The following is a 27864-nucleotide window of genomic DNA, read 5'->3' as shown; positions in this document are numbered from 1 at the left end:
GCCCCAGGCCTCCACACGGGGAGCGGAGCTGGCTTGGGGAACAGGGGGGAACCACCCCCCAGCACTCACCGGCTGGGTCCGGGTCACTGCACTTCCCACCACTGGTGAGCGCAGGCACAGCCCTGCTGCACTCCTCGGGCATCGGGGCGGGGCTGGTACAGAGCAGGGGCGGGGGCGGGGCGGAGCAGGGGCGGGAAGAGGTGGGGCGGAGGCTTTGGGGAAGGGGTGGAGTGGGGGCAGGAAGAGGCAGGGAAGAGGCGGGGCAGGGTGGACCGGGACGGGGCGGAGGCCCTGGGGAAGAGGCGGAGCAGGGACTGGAGCAGCACGCAGCTGCGCAGGGCACCAGGAAGTTTGGTGCCCCAAATTTCCTGGTGCCCTACGCAGCTGCGTGCTTTGTGTATGGGTCAGGATAGCTCTGTCCACAACCACAGGAAAATACCGATTACACCTGTGTACACCCAGTGTACACCAAGTACACTCCCTATAGGACACAACCCTCTCTTGGCCCTGCCTACCATGGCAGTGCAAACCCTCACTAGTTCACACGCACCTGTCAAAGAGCTGTTCCAATACTGAAGCTGTCCTCTCGCACAGCACTCATTGAGGAGGCTGTTCCCACCTGTCATGCATTTGGATCTCATGGGAGGTCCTTCTTGCCAGCTCAGGCTAACTCCTGTCATTACTCATTCATTTACCTATATACACTCCAAAACAGTGGGATAATTAAGGGCGGGCAGCAACTGGTTGTGAGAGAAGAGTGGAAGATATTGCATCTCCCTCAGGTGCTCGGGCTGTAATAGACTTTCATGTATTAGGATGAACAGGAGAGTACCTGGGTACGCAATGTGGCATGGGTAAGTAAGAGATTTATTTCTAATGAGCTACTGAGTCAGCATCCATTGGTGAGGCATTTGCTATGTTCATAATGGTCAATGAAAACTTCTTGCCTGGATCTTCACACAATGCACAGTCAACCTGTGGAACTCTTTGCCAGAGGATGTTGTGAAGGCCAAGTCTATAACAGGGTTCAAAAAAGATCTTGAAAAATTCATGGAGGATAGATCCATCAATGGCTGTTAGCCAGGATGGGTGTCTGTCGGAAGACAGGATACTGGGCTAGATGGACCATTGGTCTTACCCAATATGGCCATTCTTATGGTGGAGCCAGGGTTAATGGGAACATATTTTTCCCAGCAGTGGCCACCACCTAGTATGGAAAAGTTGCGACCCGTGTCCTCTAGGAAAAGTCAGTCTTGGCATGACATCCTGCATTACTGGAAGGCAAGACCAAAGACTCACCCCCACCAAATCCCTTCCTTTGCAAGTCTAGCACTGTGGCAAAGCTAGAGCTACGGACTCCCTCTACATCCTGCGCATAGGAGCTGGGACTGTTCCCAATCTGTGCACAAAGAGAAAGGAAAGTACCTTTTACCCTCCCCCCAACTGGCACATCAGCACAGACAACCTGTATTTACACAGAATTATAGACGGTCTGTCAAACCTCTGTCAGGTAGCAGGTTGCAGCCCCATATGATTTACAATGGCTTAACTACAAAGCTGGGGATGAAAAGCCAGGGACCCTGACAGATGTATAATGATACTGTGAGAGCCTTACTGTCATTCTTCTGAACTTGTTCACATGCAAAACATTAAAAAAGATTTGGCTCCAGCCACAGTTTGCTTATATGAGTAAAACTTGTTGCTATATTTTCTCTTACTCATTGCTCAGGTGTTCCAGGTTGTTACTAAATATGGACCCTAGTTCCTTTCCACCCTGAAACCAGGCAAAGCTTCCATGAAACCAGCAAACACCTCACATCTTGACGGCAATTTCATAAAACCACGGCAGCAAGACCAGTCAGTCTATAAGCCTGTAAATGAACACAGCCATGTCAGATGTAATGAGGTGAGAAACGCAAGGTAATTATGCCACACCAAAACTGTAATTATGCTGCATTCCTTTTTAGTGAAGGACAACTAAAAATTAAAAACACCTCTTGAAATCCACAAGGGGAGTGGCACTTGGGATGTGCAGGGTTAACAGACCCCCAGCAATGGCTTTGGTGCCTGGGTGAAGGGTTGCTAAATGTTCCTGAGTTTTATTCCCACCATGCCACTTCCTGCCTGGCTTTCATGCCTACTGGCCAAGGAGGATTCAATACTCACTTCTCCGTGCAGTAGCTAGTTTGGGGCCACATCCCACTCACCTAGCCCCCGGTGTTGCAATCAGGTTTGCGAGGTCAGAGCCTTGTGACTGCTCAGAGCTTCACTGACTCCAGTGGGGCTGCACACAGGCACAAGGATCTCTCCACACATTATCTGCCAGGGCCCTTTTCTGCAGAGGAGTTAATGGGACTTCATGTAAGGTGAGCAGACTTGGCTCAGAGTTCTCTTTACTGAAGAACATTGTGGGCTAGATTACGGCATCTACACCACAGCCCTGTGTAGAGGGGGAGCTACATGATTCCAGGACAAGCTGCAGGGAGGTTATTTCTCAAGCAACCACACTCAACTGCAGGGCTTCTTTGTGTGCACAAGTGGATCACAAGCCTGGGGCATATAGCTCCTCTGCTGTGCCAGCTACAAGGGCTGGTGTAGAGGGTGAGGCTAAGCCAGAATCCTGCCTCCTCCCTGCTCCCTCTGGTGTCTTGCTCCCCAGAGGGAGGAACAGGGGCGAACACCTCCCCAGCAGCACAAGGGGGTGAGGTTTTTGTGTGGCTCCCTCATCTGGCACTGTCCCACTCTGGCCCTGTGTGTAGTATGAAGCATGCCTTTCAGAGTTCTCATGGACCACTGTGTAGGGGAGGAGAATGTAGGACAGACAGCAAAATACACAGACTGTCATGTCCTTTCCTTCTGCCTAAAAACGCAAGGAATTTGCTCCATTACCACCTCACAGTGCACGTTGTTTAAACCAAATCCTTCCACGCCTGAGAGAACAAATGCGACATTTATTCTAGCGTCTGTAAACAAGCCAAAAAAAATGTAGCGCAAAGAAGCTAGAAGGGCCATGTTTTATTATTTAATTATGTAGCAATGAAAGATTTAGTTTAAATTTTTTTTTAAAGTTGTAATAATGACCACACTTCCTACTAGAGCTGACCCCTTTCAAAGTTTGGCCTGAAGGATTTGCCTCTATGATTTTAAGTCAGCTACCTTGAATCTTTTTTAGAAGGATCTCCCTCTACAAGGCCGGGGGGGGGGGGGGGTCTTCCCTCTGCAATGGGAGCAAGATGGAAGGGGGTGAAATATTTCACAAAAGAGTTCCTCATGCATTACTGAATAGGAGTCCCTGCTCCGTTAAACAAAATTAAAACCCTCAGAGCAAATTCTGCTCTTAGTTAGACTGGTACAAACCCTAATGGAGTCAATGCAGCTGCATCAGCATAACTGAGAGCACAGACTGGCATCATAGATAGCCTGACAAAACCATAAAACTACCTCGCACTTAGAAAATCCTCTTTGTGATTATCTTGTGATTATTCAAATGTACTAAACTTACCACAAAGCCAATAATTTTTAATATATGATGGCACCATGTTACTGAACTGTTTACGAGTTCAATTTCCTAACATGATTTGAGGATTGTGTTTTTCTAAGCCGTGAATGCCCATAGCTGAACAAACTGGCCCAGATTTGCTCCTGCACTGAGATTTGGTTGGCCTGTTATGACTTCTTGATTCTTTACCCCATTTGTGCCAGCCCCACTCAGGAAACCATGAGTATGATGTTCAGGAGTGCTGAGTGCCTGCTGTTGACTGCAGGTGCTAAGGATGTCTGAAAATCAAGCCCAAGATGTCTGAAACTGAGCATTCAGAAAATAAAGCACCCCCAAATCATCATCCATTATTGAAAATTTTGGTCCAAAATTTTATTTTTTCACAATATTACCTTGTTCCCAATAGAATCTTGCTATCCTCATGTGAATGAAGATTTAGACAGAGTGACTATTATTATCCAGCCACTTTATTTCCCAGGTACCTATCATTATGGTATCTAAAACCCAGATAACAGTACAACTAAGCACTCACACAGCACTTCACAAACTGCAACTAATTAATCTTATTAATGCCTCTGTGAGGAGATCCCAGTTTTACATATGGGAAATCTGAGGCATAGAGAAGTGAAGTGACTTGCCCAAGGCCACACAGCACAGCCAGAATCAGAAGTCAGGACTCCTGACCCCAACTCAGGCACTCTGAGACCATGATAATGGGAGTAGCATAAGAACCCAAATAGAACAGGAAAAAGTCCAATGCTCAGTCCACTGTACCACGCTGCTCATTATGGTCCCTGCAGAAATCATGCTCATCTGTCCACATTCATGTCACCAAATGCTAGCTTGGCGGGGGACAGGGGGCTCTTTAAATCCCAGAAGAACATTGAGCTCATGAATAATGCAGTTACCACACTGTCGCAAATAGATATATAGTGAATTCTAATCGTCACAAGGCACTAAGAGCTGTGATTTCCTTAGTCAGGCATTGTAATTCTCTCATTCACACGGCTGCAGCACCACTAAGGTCTCCTTGACTTCAGCAGATTTGTACTAGTGTAACTGAGAGTGGAGTGGGTCCAAGAGATTTTATTTTGTGGAGCTAGGATTCCCTATTGCACCACCTTCTGTGAGCAAGAACTCTCCATATGCGTAGGTGTTAGCTAGGTTTTGGGCCTCTGTAATGAGCAATAAACGCCCTATTGATTCACTCAGTTAGCTTATGTCATTACAATGTTGTAGGGAAGAATTCAAAACAGTTGCTATATGACATGGGCAAGAGACTAGTATATTACCTAATGCCTTGTAGCATCAAATACACACTGAGGGTCTGATCCTGCAAGTCTCATTACCATTCAATGAGAGTTTTGCCTCAGTGAGATCTGAAAGATCAGGCCCTTAATATACGAAATTACTTAAAGCCCTTGACTGTAAAATGTAAATAAATGTAGCAATAGACATTTGTTTTTCAGGGATGCACCTTTACAAAGGCACAGTGGATCTCAGAATACTTTTGAATCAAACAGAAGAATACCACCCCCTAAAAATAAATATAAAAGAAAATAAAAGTAAACAAAATAAATGTAAATCTGTACCAGAAAAAGGCCTAATGTACTTACCTGTAGCAGTGTCAAAACCAGTTCCTGCTCCCACTAAAGTCAACGGCTTACACTCTGACTTCCATAGAAGCAAGATTGGTGACAAAAATGTGGGAAGGTAAAAAAAGGCAGGGAAGTGTCTGTCACCTCCATTACAACATCCCTCTTTGCAGATACAGATATCTAAAGGTCCAGGGTTCTGCCCCTGGACTGGGAGTGAGACCATTTGAAGTATCTGATGGCTCTATAACCTCCTTTCTTCCCCTACCCCAAGCCACTCAATTGTGAAGGCAGCAATTTTAAAATAAAATGACTCAGACTGTTCAAACAAAATGAAAGGCCTTCTCCAGCTCAACTGCTCCTGATTTTCTGAAACCTCATCTTCAAATCCCCCTGCCCAGGCACTTTGGGAGCTGATTCAGGGCCCAGCTCTAAGTACAAGCAAAGCAAGAAAGAAGCAAGCACTTGGGGTCTTGCTCTTTTCAAAGTTCTACAACCAGGGACAAAGCCTATCTCCTCCTTTAGCAGCATGAGCACACAGAGAGAGAACAGCTCGTCACTCACCAGGACCTCTTCTGCTAGGGCAGGCGTGGGCTGCTGGCCGTTTTAATCTGGCCCTCAAGCGCCCACTGGGGAGAAGGGTCTGGGACTTGCCCTGCTCCGGTGCTCCAGCCAGGGAGCAGGGTCGGGGGCCGCTCCGCATGGCTCCGGAAGCAGCGGCATGTCCCCCTTCTGGCTCCTATGCATAGGGGCAGCCGGGAGGCTCCACTCCGCACGCTGCCCTCACAGCTCCCATTGGCTGGGAACCGCAGCCAATGGGAGCTGCAGGGGCAGTGCCTGCAGACAGGGTAGCGCGCAGCAGAGCCTCCTGGCTATACCTCCACGTAGGAGCCGGAGTGGGGACATGCTGCTGCTTCTGGGAGCCACTTGAGGTAAGCGCCGCCCAGAGCCTGCACCCCTGAGCCCCTCCTGCCCTCTGAACCCCTTGATCCCAGCCCGGAGCACCCTCCTGCACTCCAAACCCCTCATCCACAGCCCCACCCCAGAGCCTGCACCCCAGCCAGAGCCCTCACCCCCTTCCGCATCCCAACTCCCTGCCCCAGCCCAGAGCCCCCTTCCATACTCTGAACCTCTCATCCTGAGCCCCCTCCTTCACCCCGAACCCCTCATCCCCACCCCAGAACCTGCACCCCAAGCCAGAGTCCTCACCCCCCACCCCAGCCCGGAGCCCCCTCCTGCACCCTGAACTCCTCATTTCTGGCCCCATCCTGAAGCCCGCACCCCCTCCTGCACCCTAACTCCAATTTCATGAGCATTCATGGCCCACCATACAATTTCTATACCCAGATGTGGCCCTCGGGCCAAAAAGTTTGCCCACCCCTGTGCTGGGGGAACCACAAAGGGGCCAACTCATGACTCCGGAAGCTTGGGGTCTGGCAAATGTAAAGCTGGCTCAGGGATTTTCTCTGGAGCAGAGAACTCTTGGCAGCAGGACACATTGATGGAAGCAGAGCTGTGTCTCCAGCAGGAAGGAGCAGCGATCTTAGCCCTGATCTACACTACGAGTTTAGGTCGGATTTAGCAGCGTTAGATTGGTTTAGCCCTGCACCCGTCCACACTACGAAGCCATTTTTTCCGACTTTAAGGGCTCTTAAAACCGGTTTCTGTACTCCTCCCCAACGAGTGGATTCGCACTGAAATCGACCTTGCTGGGTCCAATTTGGGGTAGTGTGGACAATTCGACCGTATTGGCCTCCGGAAACTATCCCAGAGTGCTCCATTGTGACCGCTCTGGACAGCACTCTCAGCTCAGATACACTGGCCAGGTAGACAGAAAAAGCCCCGCGAACTTTTGAATTTCATTTCCTGTTTGGCCAGCATGGCAAGCTGATCAGCACAGGTGACCATGCAGAGCTCTTCAGCACAGGTGACCATGCAGTCCCAGAATTGCAAAAGAGCTCCAGCATGGACCGAATGGGAGGTACTGGATCTGATCGCTGTATGGGGAGATGAATCCGTGCTATCAGAACTCCGTTCGAAAAGATGAAATGCCAAAATATTTGAAAAAATCTCCAAGGGCATGAAGGACAGAGGCTATAACAGGGACCCGCAGCAGTGCCGTGTGAAACTGAAGGAGCTCAGGAAAGCCTACCAAAGAACCAGAGAGGCAAACGGCTGTTCGGGGTCAGAGCCCCAGACATGCCGCTCCTGTGATGAGCTGCATGCCATTCTAGGGGGTGCCCCTACAACTACCCCAGCCCGGTATGTGGACTCCGTCAATGGACTCTCACACAACAGGGATGCGGATTCTGGGGACGAGGAAGACGATGATGAGGAGGGGGTTGAAGCACAGCAAGCGGAGAAACGGTTTTCCCCAACAGCCAGGAACCGTTTTTCGCCCTGGATCTAGTACCCTCCCAACCCACCGAAGGCGGGCTCCCGGACCTAGAAGGCGGAGAAGCAACCTCTGGTGAGTGTACCTTTGTAAATGTAATACACAGTTTAAAAGCAAGCGTGTTTAATGATTAATTTGCCCTGAAGACTTGGGATGCATTCGCGGCCAGTACAGCTACAGGAAAAGTCTGTTAACGTGTATGGGGATGGAGCGGAAATCCTCCAGGGACATCTCAATGAAGCTCTCCCGGATGTACTCCCGAAGCCTTTGCAAAAGGTTTCTGGGGAGGGCAGCCTAATTCTATCCTCCATGGTAGGACACTTTACCATGGCAGGCCAGCAGCACGTAGTCCGGAATCATTGCATAACAAAGCCTGGCAGCGTATGGTCCTGGTGTTTGCTGGCATTCAAGCAACATCCGTTCTTTATCTCTCTGTGTTATTCTCAGGAGAGTGATGTCATTCATGGTCACCCAGTTGAAATAGGGGAATTTTATTAAGGGGACATTCAGAGGTGGCCGTTCCTGCTGGGCTGTTTGCCTGTGGCTGAACAGAAATCATCCCCGCTGTTAGCCACGCGGTGGGAGGAGGGGTAAGCGATCTTCCCAGAGAATTGGTTGTGTGTGGGTGTGGGGGGGGGGGTGTTAGTTGGGTTTGTGCTGCACGTTAACCTGAAAACCGCAACCCCTCCTTTTCAATGGCCAACCCCTTTTAAAGGCCAACCCAACGGGTGCTTGGTATGGGAAAGGAGGGCACTGCTGTTTGAAACCATTCCCACATGTTAGGAAGGTTAAAGAAGCCAAAAGACGGTGGCTTACCATGTCCGCCTGCAAGCCAAATTCTGTTGCCCGCCGGCCCTGCGTGTGTGATCTCTCACACCATACCGGAAGGCCCTCGATATAAGAGGCAAAATGCGACCTTGTAAAGAAAGCACACGTGCTATGTAATGTTAACAGCTTGGTTCACCGTGAAAGAGTCTACCCATTGTTCTCTAAAATGTCTCTTTTTAAAGACTAATCTCCCTTTTTTCCCTCCCACAGAGCCAAATGTTTCATCACTCCACGTATCATCTCCGTCCCAGAGGCTATCATAGAAGCCCAAAAAACCGCACTCGTGATGAAATGTTCTCTGAGCTCATGCAGGCCTCCCACACTGAAAGAGCCCAGCACAATGCGTTGAGGGAGACAATGTCAGAGTCCAGGAAAGCACAAAATGAACGCGAGGACAGGAGGGACAAGTGAGAGGAGAAGAGGGATGAGCGAGAGGAGAGGTGGCATCAGTGTGATGAGAGGAGGCAGGATGCAAAGCTGAGGCTACTGGAGGATCAAACTGATATGCTCTGGCGTATGGTTGAGGTGCAGGAAAGGCAGCAGGAGCAAGACCGCCGCTACAGCCCCTGTGTAACCAACCGCCCTCCTCCCCAAGTTCCATAGCCTCCTCACCCAGACGCCCAAGAATGCGGTGTGGGGGCCTCCGGGCACCCAACCACTCCACCCCAGAGGACTGCCCAAGCATTCAAGGAGTTTTGAAGTGCAGTGTGGCCTTGTCCTTCCATCCTCCCCACCCCTCCTGGGCTACCTTGGCAGCTATCCCCCCATTTGTGTGACGAATTAATAAAGAATGCATGAAATGACTTTATTGCCTCTGCAAGCGGTGATCAAAGGGGGGAGGGGAGAGCGGTTGGCTTACAGGGAACTAGAGTGAACCAAGGGGGCGGGTTTTCATCAAGAAACAAACAGAACTTTCACACCATAGCCTGGTCAGCCATGAAACTGGTTTTCAAAGCTTCTCTGATGCGCAGCATGCCCTACTGTGCTCTTCTAACCACCCTGGTGTCTGGCTGCATGTAATCAGCGGCCAGGCGAGTTGCCTCAACCTCCCACCCTGCCATAAACGTTTCCCCCTTACTCTCACAGATATTGTGGAGCACACCGCAAGCAGTAATAACGATGGGAATATTGGTTTTGCTGAGGTCTAACTGAGTCAGTAAACTGCACCAGCGCACTTTTAAATGTCCGAATGCACATTCTACCACCATTCTGCACTTGCTCAGCCTATAGTTGAACAGCTCCTGACTACTGTCCAGGGTGCCTGTGTATGGCTTCATGAGCCATGGCATTAAGGGGTAGGCTGCGTCCCCAAGGATACATATAGGCATTTCAACATCCCCAATGGTTATTTTCTGGTCTGGAAAGTAAGTCCCTTGCTGCAGCCATTCTCACAGACCAGAGTTCCTAAAGATGCAGGCGTCATGTACCTTTCCCAGCCATCCCACGTTGATGTTGGTGAAACGTCCCTTGTGATCCACCAGTGCTTGCAGCACTATTGAAAAGTACCCCTTTCGGTTTATGTACTGGCTGCCTTGGTGGTCCGGTCCCAAGATAGGGATATGCGTTCCGTCTATAGCCCCACCACAGCTAGGGAATTCCATTGCAACAAAGCCATCCACTATGACCTGCGCGTTTCCCAGAGTCACTACCTTTAATAGCAGTAGCTCAGTGATTGCGTTGGCTACTTGCATCACAGCAGCCCCCACAGTAGATCTGCCCACTCCAAATTGATTCCCAACTGACCGGTAGCTGTCTGGCGTTGCAAGCTTCCACAGGGCTATCACCACTCGCTTGTGAACTGCGAGGGCTGCTCTCATCTTGGTATTCTGGCACTTCAGGGCAGGGGAAAGCAAGTCACAAAGTTCCATGAAAGTGCCCTTACGCATACCAAAGTTTCGCAGGCATTGGAATCATCCCAGACCTGCAACACTATGTGGTCCCACCAGTCTGTGCTTGTTTCCCGGGCCCAGAATCGGCATTCCACAGCATGAGCCTGCCCCATTGCCACCAGATGTCCAAATTGCCGGGTCCCGTACTTTGAGAGAAGTCTGTGTCCATGTCCTCATCACTCTCCTCACCACGCTGCCGTCGCCTCCTCGCCTGCTTTTGCAGGTTCTGGTTCTGCATATACTGCAGGATAATGCGTGTGGTGTTTAGAGTGGTCACAACAGCCGCGGTGATCTGAGCGGGCTCCATGCTTGCTGTGGTATGGCGTGAGCGAGAGAGCAGAGTGGCAGTGGAAGCAGCAATGCTGGAGGACGGTGCTGACAGCAATATGGCGCCCGCATGGAAAAAGGTGCGAAACAATTGTCGGCCGTTGCTTTCACGGAGGAAGGGCTACGCTGGCTGGGAGAGCAGCCTGAGGCAGAATGGCCCCCTCAAGGATTGAGCTCACAACGCTGGGTTTAAGTAGGCCAAGTCTCAAACCACTGAGCTATCCCTCTGCCAATATTCCAGGCAGGACTGAATCTCCATTAGACAAAACTTAAAGAAGAGAATGACCTGAGTCACTCCTATTTATATGCAGGCACCCCTGACAGACTTTACAGAGGTCTGCCAGGAGCACCCATGTCCACCCAGGTGCCCTGACCAACCTGACCGAGGCCAGCCAAGAGCACCCAGGAGACAACGAGGACAGCTACTGGTAGTACTGCACTGTCTGCTGCCACAAGGCAATGGGTTGCTGCTGCTGTGTAGCAATGCAGTGCCACGTCTGCCAGCACCCAGGAGACATACGGTGACGGTGAGGTGAGCGGGCTCCATGCTTGCTATGGTATGGCGTCTGCACGGGTAACCCAGGAAAAAAGGCGCGAAATGATTGTCTGCCATTGCTTTCACGAAGGGGGGGTGGGGGGGGCCTGACGACATGTACCCAGAACCACCCGCGACAATGTTTTTGCCCCATCAGGCACTGGGATTTCTACCCAGAATTCAAATGGGCGGCGGAGACTGCGGGAACTGTGGGATAGCTACCCACAGTGCACCGCTCCGGAAGTCGACGCTAGCCTCGGTACTGTGGACACACGCCGCCGACTTAATGGTCTTAAGTGGGGGGGGACACACAACCGACTGTGTAAAATCGCTTTCTAAAAATTCGACTTCTATAAATTCGACGTAATTTCATAGTGTAGACAGACGCAGAAGCCACAACGTCGGAATCCCAGCTTCGAAGACCCCAAAGCTCGAGGCACGTTTCGATCTGGGCTTTTGATGTGGCCCAGTATAAACACGGGGGCTATTTGCAAACTTCTGGCCCAACCCCAGGCGCAGAGGCGGGCCCTAACAGGTTGGAGGGTGTTCAGATTCGGGGTCTTGGCTTGGGAGAAGCCCAGGAGACAAAGAAGACGGTTGGGGGCGGGGCCCAACATGAAGCCCCCATCCCTGACCGCTGGGGCGTGTGAAATCCAGCCCCCGCTCTCCCTCAGGAGCTGAACCAAGCGCCCCTTCTCCATGGGGCCCTCATCCTAGGCAGGAGGGCCCCGGGAGCCCGGCGCTGGCTCTCAGCTGCTCGCCTGCCCTTCCCAGCTCGCCGCACGGCCCCGGCCCCCTCCCGACTCTCTGCGTCAAGAGCGCGGCGAGTGGAACAAGCTGCAACAACCGCGCCGAGTCCCCACCCGGCCCCTGCCCCCGGGCTGCCCCACGGCCGGGGCAGGGCTTTATATGCCGCCTGCCGCCGCCGCCGCCACTTCCCCTGCCGCGGCACCAGCCCGCCTGGGTGCACGCGGGCCGGCGGGCTTTGCTCCGGGTCCAGCGCCGAGCCCCCGCCCCCTCCCTCGGCCGGGTCAGCCCTGCGCCGAGCTGCGTCCCGCGCCCTCCCCCTTTCCCGCTCCAGCCCCGCACCGGCCGCCTGCGCCTTCACAACTGCACCGATTCAACAAGATGGCGGGATCGGTGGCGAAGAGGGACGCGCTGGTAAGTGGCCCGTTTCCTGCCTGCTGCCGGGGGGGGCCCTGCCCTGCTCCGCTCCGCTCCGGGGGCCATGCGGAGCCCCCACCCCTGGGACGGAGCCGCTGGGCGCCTAGCGCCGCTCGGGACGCCGGCCGCCGCGTCTCCGGCATACCTGTGAGCAGCGCCCGCGGCGGCAGCAGCCCCCCCGCCCGTGAGTCGGCCAGGCTGGCTGCGGCTTAGGGGTGTCTTGTGGTCAGGGCGGATGCGGTGGCTGGGCTAGAGGGCTGAATGGGGGGAGGTAACCCATCCCCTTGCGTGGATCTCTTTCCCCTATCTCTCCAGAGGGACGATCCTGGGGTGCGTGGGAATGCTCCTGCATGCAGCTGGGCATTGGTAGGGGCCAGGAGAGGGGTCGGGGGACAGACTATGTGCATAGCTAAATATTGCCAGGGCTCGACATCTGGCTTTTGAATTTGAGCCTGGACACTTGCTGGGAATTTAAGAGAAGCACCCTCGGAGAGCAGGAAACACCCTTTGTTTTGCAAAGGAGTTCGGAATATGGACCATATTGAGGAGGTGACTTGAAATTAAATTGGCAAGCTGCAGAGAGACTTTCCCAAGCTGTTGTTTGCTGCAGATCGTCCCAGTCACAGGCAGGCTCGGTAATAAACGCACAGAAGGAGCAGTGGTTTCTCTGTCTCAGTGTGTGTTTGTTTCCTCTTTAGCAAATAGAGGACGGACATTTAAACAACTCCTTGGGATCTCCAGTGCAAGCAGATGTGTATTTTCCACGGCTGGTAAATTGTTTTGACTTGCTACCCCTCCCTTTCCTATAATTTGTGCTTGTGGTCTGGATTTGGCCCAGTCTGTTTCCAGCTTGAGGGTTCCTCCCTCTGATTCCCGGCTGTTCTTTTCCAGATCGTCCCATTTTGTGGACACATCAAAGGAGGAATGAGGCCAGGAAAGAAGGTCTTAGTTATGGGCATGGTGGATCTCAACCCCGAGAGGTAATAACACAGAGGCAGAGCTTGCTTCTGGTTGGCAGGGCTGCTCCAGTCCTGTCTACATTTTCCCAATGAAGAGCTCCAAGAAAGTACTACATTCCCATGATGAGAATTTGCCCAAAAAACATCCATCATTTCTGAAGACAGCTATTTTTATCAGAGATTATAGAGTGCTGATTTCTCCTTTGACCCATAGAGGGGGCATTTCTTAAAAGGATCTTTTTGTTTCCCAACATTTTAAAGGAGGACACAATTTAGAGAATAATATAAGAGCACAGCGTATATTGTGTCATGGTCCCTTTCTCAACTTTGGGGACTAGCCATATCCCGTTACAAATTCAGATTGGCTTGTTGAATAAGCTTAGAAATCAGGCGTGGTGCTGCATTTTGGATTTGTTTGCTTCTTTCTTGCCGAGTGAGAACCGTTTTATTCCTATTTCAGCTTTGACATCAGTCTGACATGTGGGGAATCAGAAGATCCTCCTGCGGATGTAGCCATTGAACTGAAAGCTGTATTTACAGACAAACAGTTCCTCAGAAACTCTTGTGTATCTGGCGAATGGGGCGAAGAACAATCATCGATTCCTTACTTTCCATTTATTCCAGACCAGCCATTTAGGGTGAGTACCACCAGCCGAAGAGTATACATCATATTTGACAAGGTGTTACTTGATGTGATAGTGCAAAACATTTTTGTGTGCATGTTCAGAAATCACATTAAGGTACAAGAATTTCTTCTGTTACGGTAACAACTAACAGACCTAAAGGCATTAAAGTATTGATCAGCTGTTGTGTGTTTTCATGCATATGCTCATACTTGCAGCTGTAGAATATTTTCCCAAATAGGCTGTAATATCATAGTGGACATAGTGTTTGTAATTTTTATACTTAAAGTGGGCTTTATTCAGCCTTGGTGTAACTGTTTGTCCCCAGTGGAGTTACTCCAGGGTTGATTTTGGCCCATTGTGTTAATAGATTAAAATAAATATATATATATATCATTAGTAATTCTGTACCCTGGAGTTAAAAAAAAATCTTATATAATGTAAAGATGTAGCAGTTTGAACAATCCTGCACTGGCAGGGAGATGGACTGGATTGACCTAATATACTTTCCCATCTCTAATTTTTATGATTATATGAAGACATCTTTGCTAATCGTGGCCAACAAACGGTGCCTCTGCACAGGGCCTTGCTCTCAGCAACCTCAAAGTGCACAGAGAAGAAAGGCAGGCAAGCTGCCTTCTCCATGCAGCTAATCCAGAAAAGGCCTCGCTCCTCTCCCTAGTAATAAAGCCTGTCTGACCCCCAAAACAAATGCCAACTCTGACCAACTGCCAAACCATCCTGCCCCAAGATAATCCTCCTCCAACCCAAAAAGCTAACAGTCTTCCACACGGGGTAGGTTATGGAAGCATGCTTCAGGCACTGTCTGTCTGATTTTGCACAAGGCCCCAGAAAGCCTGAGAGTGCTTTATTTGCTCCTATTAAGCTTTAAAAATCCTGATTAGACACAGATCCCTGGAGATCCTCCAGATATGGATGGCCAGGATCATATGGACCCACTCTGTGCCCCCAGCAATCTCACATCCCTGCTTATTGGCAGTATGGCTCTGTGACTCCCTCTGACTGCAGCTAGATTAGGGATTCCCTTAAATGTGAGTAATCACCATGGACAATGCTGTGCAGAACAGAAGATACAGCACTAGGCTACATCACTTTTTTCAAGGTGTCTCCATAGGGCAGTAGGGGGAGATGATGTGCATCCTTCCCTGACCCCAGGCACACCCAGTGTGATACTATCCTTTACCTGCTCCAGCTTAACCAGTCCCTAATCTCTTCCCCTCTCATGAATTTCAACACCCAGAGAATCCTTTGAAGGGAGGGGTAGTGCTGTGGAAGCAACTACCCTTCTTATTAGGGTGACCAGATGTCCCGATTTTTGGACATCTTTTTCTTATATAGGCTCCTATTACCCCCCCACCCCTGCCCTGATTTTTTACATTTGCTGTCATCCTACTTCTTATTCTGCACAGGAGGGAGTAGAAATCCACACGTGACCCTGGAGGCATGATCTGTGCCTCTGTAATTACATGTTACTTAGCATATGGGGCCTGTTTTTGCCATTATTCCAAACTGGGAATTCCCATTGAAGTCAGCGGAACTTTTGTGTGCAGAACAATAGGACTGGGATCCAGTATGCGTCTGACTGTACTACTGTACATCTAGAGTAACCTCAGTGATCTCTGTGAAGTAACTCCAGATCTATGAGAGTAATGGAAAGCAGACTTTGGCCACGATACCCTCACTGGTACATGGTGTTTCAGTAATAAAATGGCCAACAGTTATCATGTAAAGAATAACTGAGTGACATTTGTGCCCTTGGAAATGAAGCACTCTGGTTACACTGTGAACCTGGTTCATCATTTTTGTTTTTTACAGGTTGAAATACTTTGTGAGCACCCACGTTTTAGAGTATTTGTGGATGGACATCAGCTTTTTGATTTTTACCATCGTATTGAAACGCTGTCAGCAATTGACACAATAAAGATAAATGGAGATCTTCGACTTACTAAACTTGGCTAACCTAGTGAAAACTGTAGATTCCAAACTGGCTCAGGTGAATCTTCTATCTGGAAGATCAGTGACAGCTGAGTTTGGACACAACTATTATAGGCAAGCTTCACTGTTTCTTTCCTGTGTCCAGTAAAGAATATGTTGATGAATTGAACTGATATTTATCCTACTGAAGAAAGCTGTTGATTTATAGACACTGAGCCATTTTTCTTCAAACAGACTAGCCCCTCCATGCAGGATAATCAAATTAGAATGGATTCAGAAAGATTTACAGTCTTGTCATAAGTTGTAGCAGCTATTAACCTTCTCAGAGAAAGGCAATTTCTGAAACAAGCGCTAAAGCCAGCTATTGATCAGCGATTTAAAAAAAAAATTTTTTTTTGCAAATAGTTTCTGCACTGAAGTGGATTAGTGTAGCACAAAACAGGGCCAAATGCTGACGTCCTTATCCAGGGCCTGATCCTGTCTCTATTTAAATCAATGGCAAAACTCCCATTGACTTCAATGAGTCATGACTCATGATCAAACTTTCAGTCCTTTAGTCGAGCACAATTCTCATTGATTTCTGTGAGTTTTGCCAAAGAAAAGGGCAGATCCTCAGCTGATGTAAATCAGCGCAGTTCTATTAACTTCAGTGGAACTAGGCTGATTTATGCCAGAGGAAGAGTTGGGACTGTGCAAAAACTGAGTAAGGGCTTCAGGATTTGGCTTGTATATTTTAGTCAGGGTATTTGCATAGAATGTAGATTGTTACAAGTTTTTGCACAAATGAACGTTAATACAGTTTTTGACGCTTACCCGTAGTTTATTTATTTATACTCATCTCTGTATGTATTCTTAGTAAAAATGAACGATTTTACTGATAATTAAGAACAGCAAAGTAGAAGTATTTTGAATGTACAAATGTCTTAGATTCTTTGGGTAAACTTGACATATCATTATTGAAGCAGTACAGGTGTCTTGCTGAACGGTCGGTTACATTCTAATTGTGCCCTGTAAACCCAGAAAGGTAGGGGGTCTGCTCGTGTATTCACTATAGACTGTTTTTCAGGACTTTACAACTTTGCTGTAAATGTTAAGTCTGAGCTAAAGCAGTTTAAAAAAAAATCTTTATATAGAAGGTTTGTAGGTTTAGTTGTGCTTTTTGGAACTTAGCTTGCAGAATTTAATTCTGTTCCCATCAGTTCATAATGGGCACTAGCCTTTTGGGGGTAAGTGGGAAATTCTCTGGGCGCATCGAAGGGCAGAATTTGATCTTTGGTATTAAAATTTAAAATCGTGTGTGGACAGCCAAGTTATTAGCACTTGAAAATCAGCTACTGCACTTGAATAAGTTTTCCAAATAGCTTTTTAAGTAATAGGTGTAGCTCTCTAAACACTGTAACTGATCTACACTACGGATGAACACAGTAACTTTTCATAGTTTCTTTAGGACTTCATACACTTTTCCTTGGATGTACACAATGGACTACAACAAGTCTTTTTGAGATGTTCTAGTCTGTGAAATAAACATTTATTTAGACAATTTATAAAACATGTATTATAGGGACTTTTTTAAGGCATGTATTTTGGAGCCTTTTTTGTAGCACAACATAAAAAAAAAAAAAAAGGAAGAATAATCTCTGAACTATGTTAAACTTACGATAAAGATCTGGTTTAAGCCAACCAAAACTGAAACATCCAGAGTGAGGACAGAACACCAATTGTCAATCAGTTCATTTTGCCCTCCCTTTGAGCTAATCTGGCCCTGAATCAGGAAGCCTTAGACAGTGAGCCAAAATTCCAATTATGGCCCTGATCCAAAGCTTATTAAAGTCAATGGGAGTCTTTCTGTTGACTTCCGTGGCCTTCGGATGAGACTCCATATGAGCTACAAACATAGAGGCCTGATCCGTATCTCACTTACGCTAATGTAAATGAAAAGTAACTCTGTTAAAGTCTGGAGTTGTGCTGGTGCAAGTGAGATCAGGATTGCGCCCCTAGCCATACAGTGCAAATTAAAGATGGAGTTTTAGCCTTATCTTTGAATTTGTGATTTCTCCTCTCCCCCACCCTCCCCCCATTTAAACCAGCCCAAATGTTATTTTCAGGTGATTTTTTTCTGGTGTGTGACTTTATATGTAAAATGGACTCTGTTTGTATTGCAGGTTGATTCTTGATATGAAATGTTCCTGTCTTGCTTTGTTTTTATCAGTTTTACACGATACATAAGTAATGAAATGACTGTGTCATTTTCAAATATGTTAAGAATGCTGGCCGTGTTTCAATACAAAAATATATTCTTAAAAATAAAATCCTAGGAAAAGAAGCTTTTACATGAAACCTCTGGATTATTCTCCAGCTTTGAAACTGTTTATAGTTGCAAGGCAGATGCAGGTAGAAGATGAATTATGCTTAGGAAGATACATTAGTAGCCAACTGGTCCAGCATCTTCTCAACCTTGAACGTTTAGGGGCAGGCTCTCTGGGGTGGTGCTGCTACTTTGTGCCATATCACCAGCAGAATCCAGTCAGAATGCTCGTGTACCTGGCCCAAGGAGGCTATCACCAAAGAAAGAACAATCCTCCGATAGCCTTCCACTGGCTCTGTGCTCTTATGCCACTTCCCGTCCCCACTGTTTGTATAGCTGGGGACAAGAGGCTTGGTTGGGCTGCCGCTATGCTAAGCTGCTCTCTCACTACATTTTCTGCCCCTTGGGACTGTTTGCAGCTGGTATAAATTAGAGCAGCCCCCAGTCTGCTGTAACCCAGCACTAGCCCTGTACAGACCAGCAGCAGGACCAGAGAGTGCAAAGCACATGCCCATGACAGGTGCTCTGTGCGGATCAACAGACCCCATGATGTGGCCCATCCAACTCTCCCACCCTTATATGGCTCTTAGTGCTATACCAGTCCCGTATAAGCTACTGTTTTATGGCTCTCAACTGCATTCAAGTCCCTCTTTACAACATATTATACTTTTCTGTCCCAGGAAAAGGCTTGTAGGGCCTGATTCCAGTCTTGCCTAATATAATTCCATTGACTTCGATGGCTAGCCTCCTGATTTACACTGGTATGAGATTAGAAGCAGGCCCAGAGAGACGGAAGATCATAAACACATTTATAGTATGTTTGGACTTAACTTAGCATAAAGATCTGCAGCCTTTAATGCTGAGGAAACCTGCCAGGAAGTCCCAGTTACAGCTTCCATCCCCGTTAGTCTCTTTGGTAGATACTTGAAGCCTTTTCATTTTTTGCATTGGGCAGTTCCAGGCTATAAAGAATCAAACAAGACTGGAGATGGCATGTAAGTAAGCACCAGATTCTGATTTACTGGAGACTGGATTTATACAAGCTAACTCCATTGAGGAGCTGCTCTTAACTAATTGATGTGTGGAATAAGTCAGACAAGAATCAGGCCCTACATGTTTCTGTTCAGTAAGCTTTAGAACCAAATATATCACCAGGCCCTTATGTGATTTAATAGGAAAATGCAGAGTATTCGTTAGAGATGGGACTATGCTGCAAAGCTTGGGTCTGGATGCAAGTTTCCCTGGAATTTGGGGATTATTCAGCTCTGGGAGTTTTTTTTTTTAAACCTGTCTTTAGTATTAGTCCATTGATGTGGTGGATGATCTAGCATGCAGCCTCTATGGGTCTGACTCTCAAAAAGACTCAGCACCTCCCAAGGGGAGGTTTTCCAAAGAGTTCCACTTGTATTGTTCTCAATAGGAGCTCTGGGGTGCTGAGCTGACCCACCTGGGGTGAGCAGGTTAATAATCTACTAGAGAAACATTTCGCTGTAGTTTATTTTGTAAATTTCCTCCCAGTGCCGTCAGTTGTTACAATGAGAGGAACCTAATATTGAATGAATAAAGCCCCGAGTGATAAAATACCAATAGGAGTAGATGCTATCCTCTTAACTAGTATAGCTTTAAAATCCACACTGTTATGTTTGGAATTGGCAGTGATAAAACACAACCTGATTTCCTTACTGGTTTTTAAATCCGAGAATGTTGCCTACTCAGAAACAGCCTTGAAATACTTCAGCATTGTATAGAGATAGTATTTCTCTGAAAATACTTCACAGAAATGCTTTTTCTTGGCTAAGCTGCTTAAAATGTTACAGTGTGTCTTCTAATGTTTCTATGTCACAGTTAAAGATATTTGCACTAAACTAGAAGAACGTTTTGTACTAAATATTCTCGCGTTGTGTAAGTGAACCTCCAAATTATGTGTGAGATGTTGAACTTCCTCTCGTTTCCATGACCAGCTTGTAAAAATATGCGGTGTCACGAAACCAATTCAGTGTAAAGTCTGCTTGAAGCAAACGTCTTGCTTGAGGGCTGTTTTGAACATACTGCATGTGGCATGAGCGAGAGCCTGATTTACCATTCTGCTATGCCAGTTTGATGCCGTTGTAATGCCACTGAGATCAATGAAGCTGGTGCAACCAAATGGAGAGGCAGGCCCAGAGATTTTTGTTGATTACTCTTAATGTGTAGGAGCGGGGTTGAGATTTTATCTTCCATTATTTAAAATTGTGCGCAAGGAGGAAATGAGAACCATGGGGCCATCACACTGGCTTTCTAGTGGCACGGTGGTAGCACGCTGTATTGCAATGCTAATGGAGCGTAAGCTCAAAGGCAGAGTTCAAGTTCTGTACCACAGCCTGCCAAAGCATAAGAGAGTGAGTTAAGCTGAGAAGGTATGTTTGAAGGACATGCGCAAATGTCCCTGAGGCTAGTTTTGGAATTTAAGTTTGGAAGACCTGACCTTACTTAAATTCCTAGCTTCCTTGTTTGAAACAGGGACTGAGGGTAAATAAGAAGATAGCTTAGGGAAAAAAAGCATGGTAGCCATTCTAGTGCAGTAGTCTGTAATGCTGACAGTCATATGGTACATCTGACGTGGGCCTGTAGCTGCTCCTTGCATGGGCCTCCCATTGAAATCTATGGGAGCGCCACGTGCCAAATGGCTCCAGGAGCAGACCCATAGTGCACGGTACCTTGATCACTTAGGTCAGTGACACTGACTTTTCTATATCGAGAACTGCAGCACCATGGGCCCTGAGTCTGCTCTCACTTAGGTGGAAATCAAGAGGAACTTTCCTGAAATCAATGGTATTTCACCAGCGTAAGTGACATCAAAATTCGGCTGATGGTGATTACAGGCCAAATTCTGACCTTGGATACCTATGCTCAGCTCCTGAAAATATATGAACTAGATCCTCAGCTGGTATATGTAGGCATGACTTCAGTGGAGCTTCACCAATTACACCAGCTGAGGATCTGGCCCTATAGGTCAATTTGCATACACACGTCCCAAGGCAGAATCTAGGTATCCCTTCCCCTGCCGCTTTCTAAAGAGTGCAAACAAATATTTCAAACTCTAATTTCTTAAGATAAACTGAACCCTAGCAATGAATTCCCTGCTTTTTGCAGAAAAACGAAAGATTACTCCTTGGTGAGAGGTGTATATTTTTCTGTTTGGTTAAACTGTTTTCAGCGATGTGTTTGAAACTTGAGCTGTGCCGTGTGTGTCATGTGTTAAAGAAAAAGGTCCAGATTCTGATCTCAGCTACACAATTAATTAGAAAAGTTGTATCTGCATTCATAACTAGGGCCAACCCAAATGGGGGAAAAATGAGCTGTATGCACTTTTTGTCTTGCTTTGATACACCCTCTCGGCTCCTCCCAGCAACCAGTGATTTGTATGAAAAATACAATTAGTGTAACTAGGGATTGCCTGCTGTATGATGATCAGCACTGTGTGCAACATCAAAATAATCAATGCCCACGTAACTACACATCTTCCCTAGTTTCTATTGCTAGACCTATTGGATCTGTCTGTTAGCATAGAGCTGTATCTTTCCTTTTGAGGTCAATGACAAAATTCTCTTTGACTTGAGTGGGAGTAGGTCCATAGGAATGAGGATATTTCTCTTCTACACCCCAGTCCTATTATTCTGACCTGAAACATACAAAGTTTGAGCATCAGTTTATAGGTGTATTTTATTCTTCTAAATTTACTTTGAAGTATGAGATGGGGAATATTTCTTGCCTGCCATATGTATTTGAATAGAACCATTAGAAAGCACAGCCTTTCCGTTCTGCAGTAATGCTGGTTTGGAGGTGAGCACAGTGGAGAGCTTCACGAAAGTTACATTCTGATTTTAGAAAAGGGTATGCATGATTTGATCTGGCAATAATAATATGTATTGTTCACCACAAATCTATTTTTATGTTGTGCCAATTTGATAATGAACTTTTAATAAGAATAAAATATGAAACCATTAATTGGTGGTGTCATTTACCTGGATGCTTTATTCTAATTACGCAGCCTCTTCATTTCTTTCAAACGTCATCCTCTGAACATTTTCTAGATTCTTCCCCTACTAAAACGGCAGTGTGGGGCTCCAGACTGCAGCTTTGATAGCTGCTTGGGTGAAACAACTTTTCAGTTCAAATGCACCATCCTGGACAGTCAGGTTACATTCTTAAGGGCAAATCTTACTTGCCTTACTCATGCAAAATTCCCATTGACATCAAGTAATGTAAGATGAGCATGACTCAGCTCTTAATGCCAGGACAGCAGGGCTTCTATATGGATGTTTGGCTGTAAGATTTAGGGGGCTGAGTCTCTAAAGCATCACCCAAATGAGCAGTCCTTACTCACACATGTAGTCCTGTGGACTTCAGTGGGAATACTTTCATGCATAAGGATTACTTTTGTGAGTAAAGCCTGCAGGATCGAGCCCTGGGTCTATGCCAGAGAAGTAACTCTACAATATTTCAACTTTTGACATGAGTGATGCTGATTAAAAGCTTGATTCAGTGCCCCCTGAACTCAATTGGGAGTCTTCATATTGACCTAAATGGGCCCAGATCAGGCCTGAAGGTCTCATACTGTTACTATTAAAGTTATTGTCAAAACTCCAGTTGATTTCAAGGGGAGAAGGATGGGCCCTATAGCAAACTCTGTGCTGTAAAAGGTAGAAATGGGTCCAAGTCCAAACCCTAGATCCAAACAGCATTGAACAGCTGGGGAACTGGGATTCAAACTTAGCCATTCTAACCCTTTTCCAATAAAATGTTACATTTTTGGCATGGAAAAGAGGTTTTGGAACTGGGAGATTATTTCCCTCTCCTTACCTTTTTGCAGCTGTGGACCAATTTCACACCTGGTGTAAGTCATTGCCATCAAAGGGGTTACCAGCTTGCACCGACTTTGAAGTTGACTCTATATTTTCCCCACTATTCTAAACAGAATTTGTATATTAAGAAATCCCCGCAATCCATGTGAAAGGGGAACTGGCAAATAGTCTTGGGGCACAAATTAGCATTTGTTTAAAAAGAAATAAGTTTCTCTCAGATATGGTGGCCTGAAATTTGTACTGCACTGAATTATTCTACAGCTGGGGCCCAAAGCCAATGGGAATCTCTCCCTTGACTGGTGGGCTTTGGATCTGGCCTTAAATGCTAAGGGGTACGTTGTGGATCAGGTGCACTTCCTGAGTAAATTAGCTGTGTGCTGGCAGTGGAGGGAAAGTAGCCCTTTCAAAGTGCGGAGCAACAGCAGACTGTAGACTCAGGGTTTCATTAGCCCCTGAGGCTGCTGCACCCTTATGTGTGAGACTGGGAGTGGGTGGCAGGGTTGGCTGGTAGATCTGCATAGGTATGGGTTCATCTTTCCTTTCCCCAGACCTGTCAGGACACAGAGAGCCCCTGCAGATCGCTAGTTCATAGATCTCATGAGCCCTCTCCCTATATCCACCGTCCTCGCACCACTGCCGTGGAACTATAGTAGCTCTGCATTAAGGGCCCTCAGCACTTGAGGAGAGGGGAGCAAGAATTTCACTAGATGAAATCTGGCCATATTATATCCATCTTGTGTGAGTGTAAACCACAGTGCTCTTCAGCATCTGTCACAAATGCTGTCCCTGAGAGCTGGATTTTGCATTTAGCTCTCTGATTTAACTGAAAGGTATGTACAATTATATGTAGCCAGCCAGTTCCTGTGCATTGATTATTCCAGCAAAAGTACAGAATAAATTACACTTAAAGTTGTTCCTGATCAGTTTGTATTCTACAGCTGGGTGGAGTCTTGATGTTAAACCTCCCACTTTCGATCAATCCACACCCCATTTTTGTTCTCTTCAGGCACAGACGTGTTAGAAATGTGTATCTGTCTTCGCACACTGTTTGGAGAATGCCAATATCTTGGCACAGCAAAAACGTTGTACAAAGGCTGCCGTCAGCACCCAACCGATACCACAGCACTGAGTGTGATATAAGTGGCCGGGGAGGGAGGTTTTCAAAAAGTAGGAATGGGAATTCGACATCTAACTTCCAATGATTCTCAATGATAGTTGGGTGTCTAACTCCCACTTCAGCCGTGGAAGAACTAGAGCAGTGGCTCTCAACCTTTCCAGACTACTGTACCCCTTTCAGGAGTCTGATCTGTGTTGCGTACCCCAAGTTTCATCTCACTTAAAAATTCGGGCTCGGCTTTAGTCACATGTGGCAGGGCTCAGACTTCGGCTTTCTGCCCTGGGCCCCAGCAAGCCTAAAGCTGGCCCTGGTGAACCCTATTAAAACAAACTCACCCACAGTTTGAGAACTACTGATCTAGTATATAGAGCAGTATAAACAAGGCTTTGTATGAAATTTTAGTTTTTACTGACTTCACTAGTGCTTTTCATGTCACCTGTCATAAAACTAGGCAAATATGTAGATGAGTGATGTATCCACTGGAAGATCTCTGCATAGTCCCAGGGGTACATGTACCCCTGGTTGAGAACCGCTGATCTAGAGAATTGATTATGTTATACTCCACCAAAATGTGGCATATCTGAAGCCCATTCATGTGGAGGGATTTACACGCAGAAATACCATTAATGCAGCTACTTACTGCAAATACAGCAGCAGGTATTTTTTAAAGTATGAAATCTGTTCACTGTTCATCTAAGTCTGGTTCTGAAATTTCATGTACGCATCCTCTGAAGGGTTATAAATTCTTTTCTTATGCAGGGATTTAGGTAGGAGGCAGTTCAATTCCCAGACAGGGCTTGTTGGCACAGGCAGGGAATGCTGCCACCCCAGACTCTGAGGTGGAGGGCGTACCTCAATAAATGCCCCTGCAGCCAACTAAAGAGCTTGAGGAGGAGGTGCGTTGCAGCAACAATCCTTCTGGCCAGTTAAAGACCTGTGTTGATGTGACAAAAAGAATCCCCATCCTGTTCCCTGGGCTGACCAATGGTAATTTTGAAATAGAGATTCAAGAGTGGAGCAGCAGTAAAGGTTTGGGACTTCTCAGGATTTTCAGTGTGGCATGAAGGAATTGGCTTGCCCAGGTAGAATGAAGGTTGGGTTAATTAGAGAAAACTTTCCGTGAGGCTGAATAGTATCTCTTTTTGGTTGCAGCAATTCAAGTGGAGCAGAGAGGCCTTCAGTACTAGATTATAATGTCTCGGTGACATAGGTCTGTACCCTGCTTGGTTCCTTCCTCTTGTGCACAGTATCCAAAAGACAGTGCAACAGAAGTGATTCTGCTGTACTGAAAGTGGGTGTGTGGGCCAAGATAGCCCCTGCTGGGTGATCCACACCCCCTGCATACCAGGGAAGGAATGTTTTGCAGGGACCTGATCAGAGTTATTGTACAGGAGATTTCAAAGACATGCCCAGCAGCTCTGTGACTGCGCAGATCCATTGGCCAAAAGCCACTATGTATGGGGCACAGCCAGTGCCCATAATATTAAAATCCATGAGGAGTTTAGTAGCAGCTGCAAAGCTACTGCATGGCTGACTCGTAGCCTGGGATAGTGGATTCTCTCTCCCCCTCCCCCTGAGAAACTTCCAATTTACTCAGCCTTTATGCATCATGAACCCTATTCAAAGCCCGCAGATTGGAGCCCAGGAGGGTATTTGGCCCATAGTAAAAAAGGAGTTTTTTAAAAATCCAATAGGTCCAGTACTTACTAGAGATGAAAACAAGATCTTTGAATTAAAGAAACACAAAGATAGCATAGAGGATGATGCAGACGGGCCTCCTTTTACCTCCCAGCTCACGGAGTAAAAGTCACAAGGGGCTGCACAGAGCAAACAATAGCCCAGCTATACGGATTTGGGTTTGCGGGGCTCATGCTCCGGTGCTAATAATAGCAATGCAGATATTCCCATTTGGACCGGAGCTTGGGCCTTAAGACCTACCCCCCTCGCCAGATTTCAGAGCCAGAGTGGGAATGTCTATACTGCTATTATTAGCACCATAGTGCAAGCCCTGCGAGCCTAAGTCTGTAGACCTAGGCTCTGAGACTCACTGCTGTGTGTGGGGGGCGTTTTTTGGTTTGGTTTGGTTTTTAGTAGTGTACACAAATGCACAGTCAGAGAAAGCCAACCCAGGAGTGACTATGTATTTTGTACTGAAAGGATCAATAGAAATGTGAGACTTTTCTTCATTCAATCACCACTCAACTTCACATACTTTTCTTAGTGGTGACAGATAATCTGCACCAGAGATAAACCTGGATGAAAAATCCTGGCTCCAAAGAAGTTCACTTCTGGATCTGGATCCTAACTTGGAGACACAGACCCATCTCTTTTCTACGCACATCATCTGAGGCACTTACTACTTCATTCAGACCTGAATATGTATATAATAGTGTTCACTTACATAGCACCTCTTACAGAAGAATCTCAAAACACTTTACAAACCCTTAATAAGATTCACAAAATATCATTTAATTTTTATTGTGTCATTTTACAGTCCGGAGAACTTAGGAATTAGGTTATATGTGGCTTTCACAGACATCAGTGACAGAGCTGGGAATAGATCTCTCTAGCTACATTTTAGCACACCCATCACTATGATACCTGAGTGAACCTCTGAGTGCAGGCTCCAATCACCAGACAACACTGTTCATTATAATGATAACTATTTAGGGCCAGGTTCTTCCACCCTTATTCCTACTGAGTAGTAATATACTCTGCAAGTACTTCAGTTAAAATGAAAGAGACCATTTGTGGAGTAAAGCACTGCTCACAAGAAGAACAGAAGTGGCAGAAGTTGGCCCTCGGACAGTGTGGTCTCTATAGACTCAGTCTTAAAGTTCCGTAGTATTGAAATGCATATTTTATTATTAGAATTGTGCAAAAATCCTGGTATTTGGTGCAAACATTTTATCCTTTAATTCTGGACCATTTGGTGACCCCCAAAATTTTGTTTCTTGTCACGAAATTTCATGAAATGGCCTTTTCTCACATCAAAAGCATTTGAACAAAAGTCAATTAGAATAAAAATATGTGGAACATTAAAAGAAAATATCACTTCAAAATTATGAAATATTTGTGTATTTCATACCTAAATTGAGCCAACCAGAACCTTATTTTTCATTCAACAATGGCCCACAATGAAAAAAAATCCACAAAATTTCAAAGGCACTTTTTCTCCCTCCCCCCAGAGTCCGACTGTTTTAGAAAAAAGAAATACACAATGATCAAACCTTGCAAACAGAAGGTTTGGCATTATGTTAAAAAGTGTTTGCATACCACTACTGAAGCACGTTTTAAAATGCAATATAAATAATACAGAATGAAAGGAAATCAGGCCCAAGAACAAGCAGTAGTTTGCTGCACCTGCCTTTCAGAAGATGTTGTGGCCAACACAGACACACATTCCCCTAGACAAAATGATTGGCTAGATCCTCAGCTGGTGCAAACTGGCATAGCTCCATTGATTTCAATGGAGGGACACCGATTTATACCAGTTGATGATCTGGTCTAATATGAGTTTGCTTAGGGACTCACAATAAAACTAATTACTTTATGCTGTTCACAAATGCTCTCAGGCAAAAAAGACTAACAGGAGTCTAATCAGCATATGCAAAGGGAAACGTGTGAGAATTTTAATTCATTGTGCGAGTGAGGGTGTGATACTGCAGGATAAATGACGATGGGTTTCTTTAAGGCTGAAGCAAAAGGAAAATCAGCTACAATTACGATTGCTTTTTATGTTAACAGCTGTATTGATTAGTTTCATCCTGTATGTCACTGGTAACTAAGGAACATGACACATTATCTTTGGCTATTGTTAGAGGGTAG

At 46.6% G+C, this 27864-nt stretch overlaps 1 protein-coding gene and 1 long non-coding RNA gene across 2 annotated transcripts in view; one reads left to right on the top strand and one right to left on the bottom strand.

Annotated features, from left to right (window-relative positions):
• LOC122465243 overlaps positions 1-1937 on the bottom strand; it is a 30596-nt gene extending 28659 nt beyond the window's left edge. Inside the window, exon 1 of the long non-coding RNA XR_006289944.1 lies at positions 1719-1937. This is a non-coding gene — a long non-coding RNA (uncharacterized LOC122465243). The remainder of the gene's footprint in view (positions 1-1718) is intronic.
• A 9638-nt stretch (positions 1938-11575) lies between these two features.
• Positions 11576-22062, top strand: LGALSL (galectin like). The gene is made up of 5 exons (XM_007062874.4): positions 11576-12229; positions 12931-13002; positions 13124-13212; positions 13652-13829; positions 15651-22062. The coding sequence occupies exons 1-5, from the start codon at positions 11978-11980 to the stop codon at positions 15792-15794; spliced, it is 735 nt and encodes a 244-aa protein (XP_007062936.2). The 5' UTR covers positions 11576-11977; the 3' UTR covers positions 15795-22062.
• The last annotated feature ends 5802 nt before the right edge of the window (positions 22063-27864 follow it).

Source organism: Chelonia mydas, chromosome 3 (genome assembly GCF_015237465.2).
Source record: "Chelonia mydas isolate rCheMyd1 chromosome 3, rCheMyd1.pri.v2, whole genome shotgun sequence".
Taxonomy (NCBI): Eukaryota; Metazoa; Chordata; order Testudines; family Cheloniidae; genus Chelonia; species Chelonia mydas.
Note: the sequence above shows the minus strand (reverse complement) of the source record. Positions and strands in the feature narration are given on the sequence as shown.

Bases quoted from the DNA above. Each gene is read 5' to 3' on its own strand.
- LGALSL (XM_007062874.4), top strand. From the start codon at position 11,978: ATGCCGCCTGCCGCCGCCGCCGCCACTTCCCCTGCCGCGGCACCAGCC. The intron at 13,003-13,123 runs GTAAATTGTTTT...GTTCTTTTCCAG, and splicing joins ATGTGTATTTTCCACGGCTG to ATCGTCCCATTTTGTGGACA. The intron at 13,213-13,651 runs GTAATAACACAG...TTCCTATTTCAG, and splicing joins GTGGATCTCAACCCCGAGAG to CTTTGACATCAGTCTGACAT.